This window comes from Chelon labrosus, assembly GCF_963514085.1.
Source record: "Chelon labrosus genome assembly, chromosome: 14".
Lineage (NCBI taxonomy): Eukaryota > Metazoa > Chordata > Actinopteri > Mugiliformes > Mugilidae > Chelon > Chelon labrosus.
The window spans coordinates 5,432,381-5,446,397 of NC_140347.1; the positions used below are offsets into that span (position 1 = coordinate 5,432,381).

The 14,017-nt window shown below is 40.6% G+C and overlaps 1 protein-coding gene across 1 annotated transcript; it reads left to right on the top strand.

Moving 5' to 3' along the window:
• Positions 1 to 3,409: 3,409 nt before the first annotated feature.
• Positions 3,410 to 8,571, top strand: LOC311499404 (uncharacterized protein; the record flags this gene model as incomplete). Its single annotated transcript, XM_084560355.1, has 7 exons — positions 3,410 to 3,468; positions 4,690 to 4,922; positions 5,402 to 5,692; positions 5,765 to 5,905; positions 6,280 to 6,311; positions 6,942 to 7,013; positions 7,793 to 8,571. 7 exons carry the CDS (start codon positions 3,410 to 3,412, stop codon positions 7,889 to 7,891), a joined length of 927 nt encoding a protein of 308 aa, XP_084416481.1. The 3' UTR covers positions 7,892 to 8,571.
• Between the last annotated feature and the right edge of the window lie 5,446 nt (positions 8,572 to 14,017).

Below are 14,017 nucleotides of genomic sequence, written 5' to 3' on the forward strand. Positions count from 1 at the left end.
ATTTTGACTTGAACACATTAAGCTGGACACAATCTCATGTACATTGTAAACCCTCCCTCAGCTGTGTATGAGTCGACAGTGAGCATTAAACATCTGTCGTCATGGTGACAACTCTTTAAAGTCCATAACAAGCTGTTCCTGGTGCACCTGAATACCTCCCTTGTTTGGGACAGCACTGAACAATGAAAGACCCTCTCAGTGATTTAGATGGACACAGGACTTACATGGATATGCCTGTTTTTCAGACACTGAGAGGAGTCAATCTGATTGGCCAATATTTGTTTATGTGTTTGTCACACATTGAGTTTTCTTCCACCATCATGATTAAAGTCACATTTTAAATCCATAAAACTAATGTTTTTCTTCGACAATCAATCAAACTGTGAGGATAACAACAGATGAATGGGAACTTATTGGTGTCTTGTCAAAAAGTCTCTAAAGTTTTTATGCTACAATAATTATCATCACTTTTCTTTCAGTCTCTCCATCTCCAGATGCTGATCCAAAGAGGGATGGAAATGTCACATTAGAGTGCTCTCTGCTGAGATACGGTGTATTTCCTTTTTGTCAACAAAAAAACATCCGTTGGGTGAATGAGACAGGAGCTGAGCTGGATGGTGAAGGAGATTCGTACAAGCTCAGTAGACAGAATAAATGTGTTTCTACTCTGACTGTGAAGCGTCAGAGTGGGAACAACAGAAGATACACCTGCCAGTATGTTGAGGGAAACAGTGTGAAGATAGAAGCTCACTACACTCCTGTCTTCACAGGTAGGACACCAAGTACAAGCCAATCTTTCTTCTCTCACTCTTCTCGCCCCCTGGTGGATTTATCCATGCTCTGCAGTCAGTAGCAGGCTATTGGCAGCCATTTCCAAAATGGCTACTCTCATGGACTTGCTAGTTTTATGCTCGGAAATCTTCCTGAAAAGCTTTACTTGACTGAAGCAACGCATTATTACTTCGTACTTTATACATAATGTTGGAGTAAAATTGTGGGGTTTTTTTTGTTTTTTTTTCTATCTTTAACTACTTAATAACTTTAAGTGTTTTGAATCAAAGTCCACCATAAGATGTCGGTTTTCAGTAAACAATTGTTGTGACTTATTTCCATAGAATTGTTGTGCCATCACCACAAACTATGTGAAAGTCAAACTGAGGAAGTTATGAGGTCAGTAATGCTGTTTCATTGTGTCTTTCGTAGGTGTCTGGAAGGAGATTGTGTAATGGTGATGTAAACAATGAGACTTCTGTTTTCCAATGAGTTATCTGGACGCATAGCTATTTATATCTGAACAAGTTTTTGCTTTGTAAATTTTTGATATGCGAATATGAATAAAGCTGATGAACAGTGAGAATCTATCGTGACTGCTTCACTGTCGAAGTGTGGAAAGTCCTGTATTGAAGGTCCTTTTCATTACATTTAAAAGCTTGATATTTTGCTGCATGCTGATTATAAGTGAATGGACATGTGGTTGGTCTGCACCTCAGCTCTTCTTCTAAGCTTCCTGTTTTAATCTGGCCACCCTAAGCTACTGCAGAAACATGAGGTGCACCATGTTCCACCCAGTGGAAGAAGACCTGGCTTCCTATCTAGATATAAAAGGCTCATGCTAAGCTAATTTGGGGTTTGGGGTCTTTGTTTTATATTTGTGTCATCATTTCCTGTTTTATTTTTAAGCCCCACCAGTTCTGTACCACTGGACCACAAATTGGACAGTCCTCCAACCAGTCAGAGCCATTTTGTCATTAACAAATTCAGCAGTTACACTTCTGTCCATCACCACATGAACCCCCGACCAAATGATTTTTTTGGCCCAGCAGATCTTTGCTGGAGCATAACGGAGAGACTAAAATAAAATAAAACTGTGGTTGGGGAAGTTGGTCTGACTTCCAGGCTATTATAGTAATTCAAACTAGCTGTTTGTTCCATCTCCCTCCTGTGTTTGGGTCCCACATCCTGTAACTCTCTCAGCAAAATCGCCAGATCATACATAATAAAAACACAGTTGTGATTACTATAATCATTTTCTGCTGAAATCCTCACGAATCTAACACACAGGATCTTTAATGAGGTCATCGCAAAGCAGCTGACTCATACAGACACATACTAGTCTTGCATAGCCTGGTAGGCCTGGCTGCGTGAGACAGCACTCTGGTCAAGTCATGTCACTCAATCACTCATCACCGGTGCAGTGTTAAAATAATTCTTGCCCAATATTAAAAAACTACCGTGACACGTCTGCGACGCTTATATGATGTAATCAAACTTCATTTGGAGTTTACTTGATTTCTTTTTAAAACATCTTGCCACAAATGCTTTCTGTTAAGACACAACAGGTTGGGTAGTCTGCTTTAATTTCAAGTTCATAGCATTCTGTATATATATTAACACTTTCTCTGTAAAACTTGACTACAGATGAAGGCTGGCAGGCTGAGGAGGCGGTGAACTATGTTAAGAGTTTGCTGTGGTGGAAAACACTGGGTAATGACACATCATATCCCTAGAAGTACAACAAACTTGATGTCATTTTGTGTGGGTGATCTTCACATTCAAACTATGACTAAATTCAGAAAAACTGTCAGCAGTTACTGGTGTCAGATGTCAGTGTCAGAAAGACGAAAACCCTATATAAGAGTTGGAAGCTCTAAATGACGTATTCACATGGTGTGTTGACTGGAAACCGAGTGGCAACCTCTGGTGCAGTTCCTCTAATGGTCCACTAGAGGCTCACTCCAAAAGCAAATCAGTCCCCATAGACCTCCATGTTAAAATGTCCGTATAATCCAATCCTCCAGTATAGTCCAATACTGTACCTCCACAAGCTCAAAGTAAATATTGGATTTTAAACTGTTCTGATTTATTTTTCCCCACTCTCACAGTCCTACAGGAGTGCTTCACAGAGCGTTGAGTTGTCGTGGCAGCTGTTAGTCATTATGATGTCACATCCTGTTTCTATAGCGTCAAACAACTCTCTCAAATAACAAATGGACACTTACATCAGCTAACCATCCTTGAAAATGAATTATTTTGACATGTATTTTAGTGTTTTAGTTTTAGTCCCATCCACTAATATGGAGGAGGCGGGGCTTGTGGCCCATACTGGAGCCAGTCACCAGGGAGAGCTCCACATGCTTTGGATTCCCTTTTGAGGAAGTGGCTATGACTTTACATGTTTACAGTCCAGTACAAAATCAGTTTTCATCTCTGTAGCTAATTTCTCCATTCACAGCAACTGTATATGGGATGAATTTTATTTTCAGTCACGTGTTTAAACTGCTTGTGACACATAATTAAGGACATGGTCGCTTTGAGTAACAGATGAGTGTGCTCACAAGCTGCTAGCAGTCTTCCTCAGCTACAACTCTTTGACCATTTTCTAATTAGCTGGGAGTCAGGCACTGCCAAGATGGCGGCAACCACAGACACGACACTGAGCTTCAAAACTACTCTTCAGGAATCCTACAGGTGACGTCATGAAGGGTTCATCCATCTTTAGAAATAGTCATGGCTAGAAACTCACTGACTGTAACTTGTTCCGAACCATGTTTGAGGTGTAGCTCTGGGTGATGGCATAACTAACCCTTCCCCTTTTTTTCAAGCACTTTTTGACATACAGCAGTTGGTTTTAATATGAGTTACTTCTCTCATTTGTTGAATGCATTAGCCGTGAACTTTTGTCAGACACATTCACTGCAACGTCATACCACACATCAGCTACATGCTAATATTTGTTAGCATTAACCTGAAAGCACTGCCAGCAGTGTCTCAGGGCTGCCAGCACGACATATTACCAAACATGTCACTTCCCGTTTTCACCACTGACATGACAGAATGACATCTACAGAGAGACATCTACAAAACTTCTGGTTTTCTGTTTGTATGACACCTAAATGACCATCCATCTAAATCAAGATTACCTTTACAAAGAAATTTCACTTCATATGTGTGATAAGTTAAATTTAAATTTAAAGGTGGCTCTGTGGTCTGTTCAGAATACGCACACAAAATGTGATGAAAGGGATCTTATGACAGGCTCTGTGGTGGGTGTTGCTGTTAAGGCATTTTTCTGTATCTTAAGCCAACCACAAAGAGGAACTTTCACCATCGTCTACTGATCAGAAGCAGAGTCAAGCTTCACAGCAATCGCCCGCTAACTGGGTATGACAAAGGATGGCCCTCCTGGAACTGATACTAGTTTTATTTCTTCAGTTTGAAGGTAAAACTCTTTATTTCAAATATTTGTAAGAGATGCTTTTGACCTGTAAAAGATGGGATATGTAGGAGTAACAAAGGAATTTGAAGATTTCAAGTCAGTAGATAGATTCTCAAATTTATTCAGATGGAAGGTAAATGTGGGTAGTATTTAATTTTTTGGGATTCTCTCACAAACCAAATATTAGTTTTAACGGTGAACTAAAGGCAGTGCAGTAGCCACTACAAGCTGATGAATTGAGTCATAAATGAAACTTATTCTAATAAACACTTTGCTCTCTGTGGACGCAAATCAGTGATTAAGCGATGTAGTCTTTTTGAACATGTAGGAACTTTCATTTATTTGCAGGTGTGTAGTGTATCATTTATTTTACAATGTGTACTTTACTTTCCTGCAGGTTTCAGAGGAGGAGATGTTTATTACAGACCAGGAAGTGATGTCATTCTACCCTGTAACTGTGCATTCATATCTAGTACAAGATGCTCCTTCATTAACTGGCTTTACAACAGAGATCCATCTAAAACTGTAACCGAAGTTAATAATGGAGTTGTTAACAAGAACTCAGCTCGAGCTGCCAGACTGAGTCGGTCCAGGAACTGCTCTTTGATCATCAACAACATCACTGCTGACGATGCTGGTCGATACACCTGTCGGCTTGGAAAAGGACCTGACCACGATACACATGTGTATCTAAATATTTTGACCAGTGAGTAGTTTGACTTGAACACAATTTCATGTTCATTGTAAACCCTCCCTCAGCTGTGTATGAGTCGACAGTGAGCATTAAACATCTGTCATCATGGTGACATCTCTTTAAAGTCCATAACAAGCTGTTCCTGGTGCATCTGAATACCTCCGTTGTTTGGGACAGCACTGAACAATGAGAGACCCTCTCAGTGATTTAGATGGACACAGGACTTACATGGATATGCCTGTTTTTTTCAGACACTGAGAGGAGTCAATCTGATTGGCCACTGTTTGTTTATGTGTTTGTCAAACATTGAGGTTTCTTGATCACATCTGTTTCAGTCCACCTTCACGATTAAAGTCACATTTTAAATCCATAAAACTAATGTTTTCATTAGACAATCAAACTGTGAGGATAACAAAAGATGAATAGGAACTTATTGGTGTCTTGTCAAAAAGTTTTCATGCCGCAATAAATTATCATCACTTTTCTTTCAGTCTCTCCATCTCCAGATGCTGATCTAAAAAGGGATGGAAATGTCACATTAGAGTGCTCTCTACTGAAATACAAGGACACCCCTGATTGTAAACCAAAAAGCATCCACTGGGTGGATGAGACAGGAGCTGAGCTGGATGGTGAAGGAGTTGGATACAAGCTCAGTGAACAGAATAAATGTGTTTCTCATCTGACTGTGAAGCGTCAGAGTGGGAACAACAGAAGATACACCTGCCAGTATGTTGAGGAAAACAGTGTGAAGATAGAAGCTCACTACACTCCTGTCTTCACAGGTAGGATGACATACTGTATAATCAGTAGGAAATGAAATCAATCGAGTGTGTCGTAACGATTTCTGTTAACAGATCCCTCTGACACTAACACGACCATCATCATCGTCGTCGGTGCAGTGGTCGGGGTGGTCGTGGTGCTTCTTGTCATCACTGTGCTTCTCCTCAAATACAGGAGGAGACCCAAAGAGCAGGAGGATTGGATGAAAGAAACAAGTACGTTATTTTATTAAAGTAGAGCTTAAGGGTATACATGTTGGGTAGCTAAGCTCCGCAGTCTTGCAGCATGTCTTGTTAGGTTGCTTTTGAAACTTTTTTCTTTTCTAAATGCTGTGCAAATTTTTCATGTTGATGACTTTTTCCCCCGATTTGTTTGTATTCTGTGCACATTATTTGCATCTGCATCGAGCTCTCAGGGCCACTACATGTACAAGAAATTGACACACGTATACTTACGCCACAGTCAACTTTCTTAATGTTCCTTAACGTGTTGCTATGGTTACCTCTGACATTACCCTTTTCACTAATAGTGTTTTTGCAGCATTTTCACGAGTATGATGACATTAACGACAAATCCTTGATATTTCTAGTTCCAGATGTCCAAAAATCAACGTACACCCCTGTGAGTAAAGTGTTTTTAATTATATCTAATATTTTCTAACATCATAAACAAAATAAATAAATCGCCAGAAATACCCACTAAGCCACTTCTCAAACATGTGGTGTAAGCCTTCAGCCTATGTAGACACGTCTACGTAGAGAGTGAGGAAATACTAGTATCGGAAATATAGTCTCGAATGAGCAAGCACTTATTAATAACTCACTGGTGCTTCTCATCATGAGGCAACGTTTAGTTACGCAGACAAGAACACTTCTGCTTGGCACAACTAATACACATACCAACTGTAATGCATTTCCATGAAATCTTTGTTGATTTGTTCACTTTTGCAAAATATAAAATAGTTTGTGGCTTTAATTCTCAAGGACAGACTAATTCAGGATTAACTGGTATTGGTGCTTTTAAAGAAAAGATTAAGAAATGTTGCTGAATAATCCTAAAACCACAAAATGCCATGTTACAATGACTATATGTGCTCACTGCTGCCACCGTTGGCCACAAACTGAATTGCAACAGCATTGACGTCTCAAAAGTAAATAGTAACACAAACTTTTGCAGGTACAACTGAGTTGCACAGACATTATTGCCAAGGAAAAAGTGTGGATTTTATGCTTGCTCTGTGTTTGCACTCAGGATGACCCAGAAACCGGTCTGACCTACGTTACTGTCGACCACACCAATCAAAAGGCTGCTGCAAAGAAAAAGGTAAGGAACTTGTGGTGTGGAAGATAAACTTTTGGATACACTTAAACCTTCATATGAAGATTTGTCACTTTTATGTGGCCATGCAAAAAGTGATGATGGTATTTGTAGTCACCTGAAGTGAAAAAAATCCATCTGTGCATGCCACACTGACAGACAGGAACAGACAGGAGTTTTCAGAGTAATCTTGCATGCATAACCATGATTGAACAGACTGCATGTACCAGGATGCCTTCAAGTGGTCACTGGAGGAACTGCAGTTTTGGGTTCTTCATTTATTTATTTTTTTTAGGTTGCCACACACCCACAAGCTTCTTTAGGGAAGTTATTAGCAACATTATCCAACAGAAGCAGCACATGCTGAAGTGCGCGGCATCAAAATGATTCCCCACTGGCATCAGAAAACAATTTGAGCAAATACGCCGCCATTTTCTTTTCTTTTTGTACGGCTAATGCAGCTGCAGCCTCAGCTTCTCTCTCCGTTGCATATAATACACGCCCTGGCTGTTTGTCCAAGCCAGCCAATATAGAGAAATAAGCCAGCTGCATAAACTGGATTGCATATGGTTTTGAGAGATAAGCTTTCCCACAACCGCACGTGGGTGTAATGTTTGGGTGTCCGTATACTTTTGACTGTGCAGAGAATCATGCACATCCAAGGGCTGTTTTGACGTGAACCAGCGACTAATTCATAAGAGGAGAATCTGGACGAACACCGTGCAGTAGAGTAAACCAGGACTCTTTTGCATGTGCATTTTCAAAGTTCTGTTTGTGTTTTGCAGGCCACAGAGGAGAATGTGACTTACTCCGCGGTCAAGAGTCCCGTGAAGGCGGAAGATGATCCCGGCAGCCTCTACTGCTCCATCGACAAAGCACATTAACAGAGACGGGAGTTAAGTGCAGTCGTTAAACCTGTGAGAATGTGGATTTGTGCCTTTGTTTTCTTATCAGCTGTAGCTGCTTACATTTTCTTTTGTACTTGCTTTTTCAGCATTAAGGTGCTTGTATTATTTTAAGGTGTCTAGTATGAATATTTTTCCAGATATGTGTATAAAAAGAACTTAATTGCCAAAAGAGAAACTTCACCTAATATTAATTTTGTATCATCAAAAAGTTTACCCATGTTGGAATGAATCATTGTTTAATAAGCTTATTCTACTCCTTGTTTTGTATTATTTTATTGCTGTACTTTGGTGTCATATTGCGATATATTATTGTTGTAATATCCAGTAAAATGCCTACGGATTGGTTGTTCTCCATTACGACCGTGGTTAGCTCATCAGCGACAAAATAAAAGTGACTCGCTGCAGAGGCATTCTTCTTGTCTGTTCTTTAAAATATCAGTGTGAGGGTTTTAACTTTACCTTTTGTCCCATACCTGATCAAAAAAAAAAAAAAAAAAATGCTGCATCACTTTACAAGGAGAGCAAGTTGCAGTTTTGGAGATTAAATCCAGCGTAGGTCAGTCAGGCAATTTAAAAAGCGAAAGTTTAGAGTTCAAATGGACTTTAAGTTGTTGCGCAGTTAGCTACTTGCTTTTTCCCCCACCTTTTGTCGACATAAGGAGTCAGTTGATTCAAAATTTAAAGCTTTACAGGCAGCCCGGAGGGTATATTTATTCATAACCGAGCAATTTGTCGTTTTAAAGGATGAAATTCAATTAAGAAATGTTAATGGCTGAAAGTTTTACAGTGAGGTTATTTTCTCCGAACAAGCTATTTGCCGCTTCTGAGCTAAAAAGAGCATCAGCAAGGATAACGACTGAAGAAATGAAGAGGTTTGACAAAATATTTCAGAGAGCAAATTGCCGTTTAGTAGTGATGTGTGGATCGATACTGAAATATCGATACCTCCTAGATCTTAAATTAAAACATCGATACTTTTGATACTTCAGTGATTTGAAGTAATCTATATCATTAACAGGAACACAGTGGAAAGTAACTAAACTATTGAGGTCTTCTCTAAATGATACGCGATTGGTGGGAACTACTTTTGTCTTCCGCCTGGGTAAGTGCATAATGCGTAAGCGCAGCAGCACACTGCTCAGTCAATCACTCAGTCTGTAGACACAATGGCAGAGCGTAAACTGAGTCGTGTGGAGCTATTTCAGCTCTTGTATTCTTTACGAAGCCATGAACTACATTTTTGCACAAAGTATCAGTATCAGACCGGTATTGCCGATGCCAGCCTGAATTTTACTCAGTGTCAAACATCCCTATTGTTTAGATCAACAACAGAACAGAGAAATCAACTCACCACCTGACAGGCCAAGACTGGTTGTTAACACCGCAAGGTAGCCCCAGTCCTGCCAATCAGTCCAGCTCTCTTCAACTGTAACGTGGTGACCGAACCATTCCTGTGCTTCGTACACCGCAAAGCCCCAGGTAATGGTGAAAAAAAGAATTATTTTATTTAAATGTGAATGCAGGGCCGAAGAGAGAAGGTCACTGCAGGAGAGGCCCGATTCAGTCATGGTTTGAAACTTTATGTTGGAAATTAAATTATTATTAAGTTAAAGTAAAAAAAATCTGCAGCAGCATGATGAGATGAGTCTGGCAATATATGACACTCAGAACTTTAACCGATTTACACGGCCAGCAAAGGTAAAATTACGCCCACATTTTCAATCTCCCAGAAGTCCACAGACCAGGAAATGGAAAACCACAGACAACACTCAAGAGGAGCATTTTGGAGGAAAAAAAAAAAACATATTAAAGGGGGGTTAGCGAAAAATAAAATCCACTGGGTTTTTTTTTCAGGGGCAGTCTTTCCAACCGTGGCACTCGCAACGTCCCCTGACGACCACAAGGGGGCGTGAGAGTCTCTCGGGGAGAGACTTTCTTCAATTACTTGGCTTCCGAAGGTGCCAGAGAACTGCAAGTTGGCTCTAATCCCACTAGTTCAGGGGCCGACTTTCCAAATATGCCGTCCTCTGGTTTCCACGAAGGTCCGTTCCAAAGGTTGGGCCAGATCAAGAGGGCGGGGGATTGGCAAGAGTAGTGTGGCAGGGGAAAGGTTAGGGAGGACAACAGACTCAAAGACCAACAGCCCTCTGCCCTGGAACCTCCTAAATATATAAAACAAATTCACTGACGTTCATGTTGTAAATGTTATGTTTGTCTTTCACTGTATTTTAACACTTTTACGTCTCTTGCTGTGCACCTGGCTGAATTATAACTGTATGAAAATTATCTATTTTTTTTTATATCTGGGGTGTTTATATGTGTACAAATATGTATTTTGTTGTCGGACATCTTTTTACTGTAATATTTTAGAATTGTAAGCATACTGTTAAAGCTAAATAAAGTTTTTTAAAAAGCAAAGGGGATGGGGGGATGGGTTAAGGTTAGGGGTTAGGGGTTTCTTGTTTGGATAAAGTCTTATGTCAGTTATGGTTTTATTGATATTCACAAATAACTGTACTGTACATATTTCAAACACTGAAGTTAAAAAAGTTCCAAAAAAGGGGACATTTAATTTCAGCATAAGTTCTGTCCCTTCTGTTGAACATATTTAGCGCTTTTGCAGGTTGTTTACTGCTGCATGAATCAAACTCTACTCAGCTTCATGCTAGTACTGCTTTATGAATTGATCTGGGATAGCACGAAAGCTCAAATAACATTCAACTCCTTTCAGTCCTCCTCCTCCTCCTCACATCAGGGAGACAGCACACAGCTTATGAGGTGAAGGGCTAAGGGAGAAGCCGACACTTGGAGTCAGGTCCAGGTCGTCCTCAGAAACTCCAGGTGGAGGAGTGAAACGGAAGTGCTGCAGGAGGGTGGCGAAGAAGATGACGAGCTCCATCCTGGCCAGACTCTCTCCCATACAAATCCTACGACCTGCGAGAGAGAACCAGGCTACAGGTCATCTAAACATTAACTAGATTTTATTGTTGGCCCTCACAAACCTGCTGAAAAAGGCATGAAGGCGTCTGGCTTGACAAACTGTCCGTGTTTGTCCAGGAAGTGGGCGGGATGGAAGGAGTGTGGTCTTGTTATTCTTATTCTTGTTGTAACTGTTATTATTGCTAGTCTTGTTGTTATTGTTAATGACATGTTGCGTCCCTATAATGGTCACCAGAGGGGTATTGCACAAAACCAAGATAAGGGATTAAGCCGGGATATGTTGGTTATCCCGGCTTAATTTAGCCTCAAGTCGGTTGCATGAAAGCAGCTCAGACTTAACCCGGCCAAGTTACTATGGTGATTTATTCTCTGCAGCTAGCCTGCTCCAGACCAGGCTAACAGCCAGGCTAAGATTAATCCTGGTGATCCACCTGTATTTCCACCGTCAATCCTGTGAGGAATTAATGTGTTTTACAGCATGTCTATGGTCTTTCTAAGTATGTTGCATCATTTTAATTATCCTGTATTAAAACACTACATATATATATAATCATTTCTCATTTCATTTAAATCTGTTGGCTGTTTGTATTTGCAATAGTCTTTTTATATTGATTTAAGTGGTAGTATTATTACTCAGGCCAAGTGTTATATTGCTATGACTGCTTGTCAAATTGCCGTCAGAGGTTTCATAAATATGTGTTTTATTGCAGTAATTGAGATTACAAAACACAGCTGATGAAGTTGCAAAGTTTTCAGTGAAATCTGTGACAAGGGCAATATGGCATTTAGGCGTGAAAGAGTCTTCTGGGACAGGTCAGACCCGTTGGCCTTTGGAAATGACTATCTCATTGAAAGATACAGATTCTCAGGTGATGGACTAAGATATTTATGTAGGCTGCTGGGTCCAAAAATACAGCACCAGACAGCGCGAAGCCATGCTCTCACTGTACCACAGATGGTCTGTGTTACACTGAGATGGTTTGCAAGTGGGAGCTTCCTTTATCCTGTTGGGGATGCAGAAGAACCTCAATTAAGGAACCATTTGCCGCACAATAAGACGTGTTTGTCTGGCGCTGAAACATATTCATCACCTTCCCTGGCAACAGAAGACCCCTCTACATCAAGGAGGAGTTTTACAAGATTGCAGGTAACCTCAATTTCAATGTGCAACCATTAGTTTCTAATTTGATCAGTCACAGTTGGATACTTACTATTCTTTGTTACAGCTTTCCCTAACGTCATTGGTGCAGTGGATTGCACACATGTAAGGATCAAACGCCCCTCAGGAGAACATGAGGGAGATTACATTAACAGGAAATCCTTCCACAGCATCAATGTTCAGGTAAGAGTGATTTGTGGTTATGGCCTACAGAAATTAATTCTGTGCATTTAATAACCTTAATACGTTACAACTTAACATTTCAGATGATCTGTGATGCTGACTGCCTTGTGAGCAATTTCGAGGCAAAGTGGCCTGGCTCAGTGCACGACTCCAGAGTCTTTCGGGCTAGTCCAATTTATGAGTGGCTTTCACAAGGTAAGCCACACATTTTTTTTTATTTGTACTGTAAGCACCTTGGACATTGTGTGTGTAACTCTGCTGTGTTTTCTAATGATATCTTGTATTGTCAGGCGAATTCTCTGGTGTGCTGCTGGGAGACAAAGGATACGCCTGCGAGTCATTCCTCTTGACTCCCCTTGCGGACCCCCAAACCCCACCACAGTAGGCCTACAACCATGCACACAATAAAACAAGGGCACGAATCGAGATGACATTCGGCCTTCTGAAATCTCGGTTTCAGTGCCTGCACTACCTGAGGGTTCCCCCGGACACGGCCTGTGACGTTATGGCTGCATGTGTAGTACTGCATAACATTGCAGCCCCCCCGAGTGGCTGTTGATGTTGACTGGGAAAATGCTCCCATCTTCCCAGACAACACTAATGGCAGACTCGTGAGGGAGCAATATATTGCAAGTTTTTTCACTTAATTTTTGGATTTAGCCTCTCTTTAGTTAATAAAAGATCTTAAATGTCACTTTTTGGTGTGTGCATTTTGCTTAGCATTGGTGGCTCTTTTAAATTCTACTTTACATTCATGAAAGAGGGAGGACACCACAATGTTTTCTAGTTTTTTAAAAAAACAAAAACAAATTATTGACTGATTTATTGATTTGATTGTGTTCCATGTGCAGTAGTGCTACAATATGTACCTTGTATGAAGTGGACAGCTTCTGTGGCTGGGACAGAGTCGGTTACTGTCCCTCCCAGATCCCCTCCATCACTGGCCTCCCTTTATTTAAAGTCACTTACCAGCCTGCAAAATGTTCTTATATTTAATTTTAACTTGCTGCCAGGCCCTTTTATGGCCAGACAAGTTTGTTCTTTATTAAAGATAAAATAGATAAAAACGTAACATGAGAAAAATAGATTAAACACACACATTGTGGATACTTGTTTGCACTTAATCATACTCTACATTTCCTGAGGAACTTGAAAAGTAACTCCTTTAGTCCTTTTCAATTGTAGCCTAATTATGACGGTTCCAATGGAGCACTGTTTATTAATTGTACAGTTTTGGACTACTTACGCATTAAGCCGGTCCGCTATTGTCTGCCAGGCTTTCTCGCGTTGTTTAATTATGGCAATAGTATTGCCTTTTTTCATATTGAATCTTTCACCTCTTCGTAAAACTGCATCAGGAGCTGTTGTTCCGCGGCTTTGAAATATGACGCGCGACTTTTATCCATGTTCTCATCAGTGATTCTGTGAGCGATCGCGAGGTCTGTTTAAGTATCCCGTGAATGCGCACTTATCCCAGCTATCTTCATCTGGTTTAACATAGCCGAGCCTTTTAATCCTGGCTCGGCAAACGTGCAACCAATTAAACCAGGATGCGCCGAGCAGGCTAAGTCAAGCCGCGCTTGCTCAATTATCCTGGATTTCTTTATTCTAGTTTTGTGCAATACCCCTCAGGTCAGTCAGCGTTAGGCACGCGGGTTTCACTAGTTTTTATTTATTTCCCCTCACATTGAAGTGTCTTGCAAGAAGTCACTGGTCACTGCAGTGAATAGTAGGAGTCTTGAAGTTTTGGGATGTTCTTAATGCATCAACGTATCCCTGAATAAATTAAAAATTGACTGCACTCCTTTCAGAGGAAATGA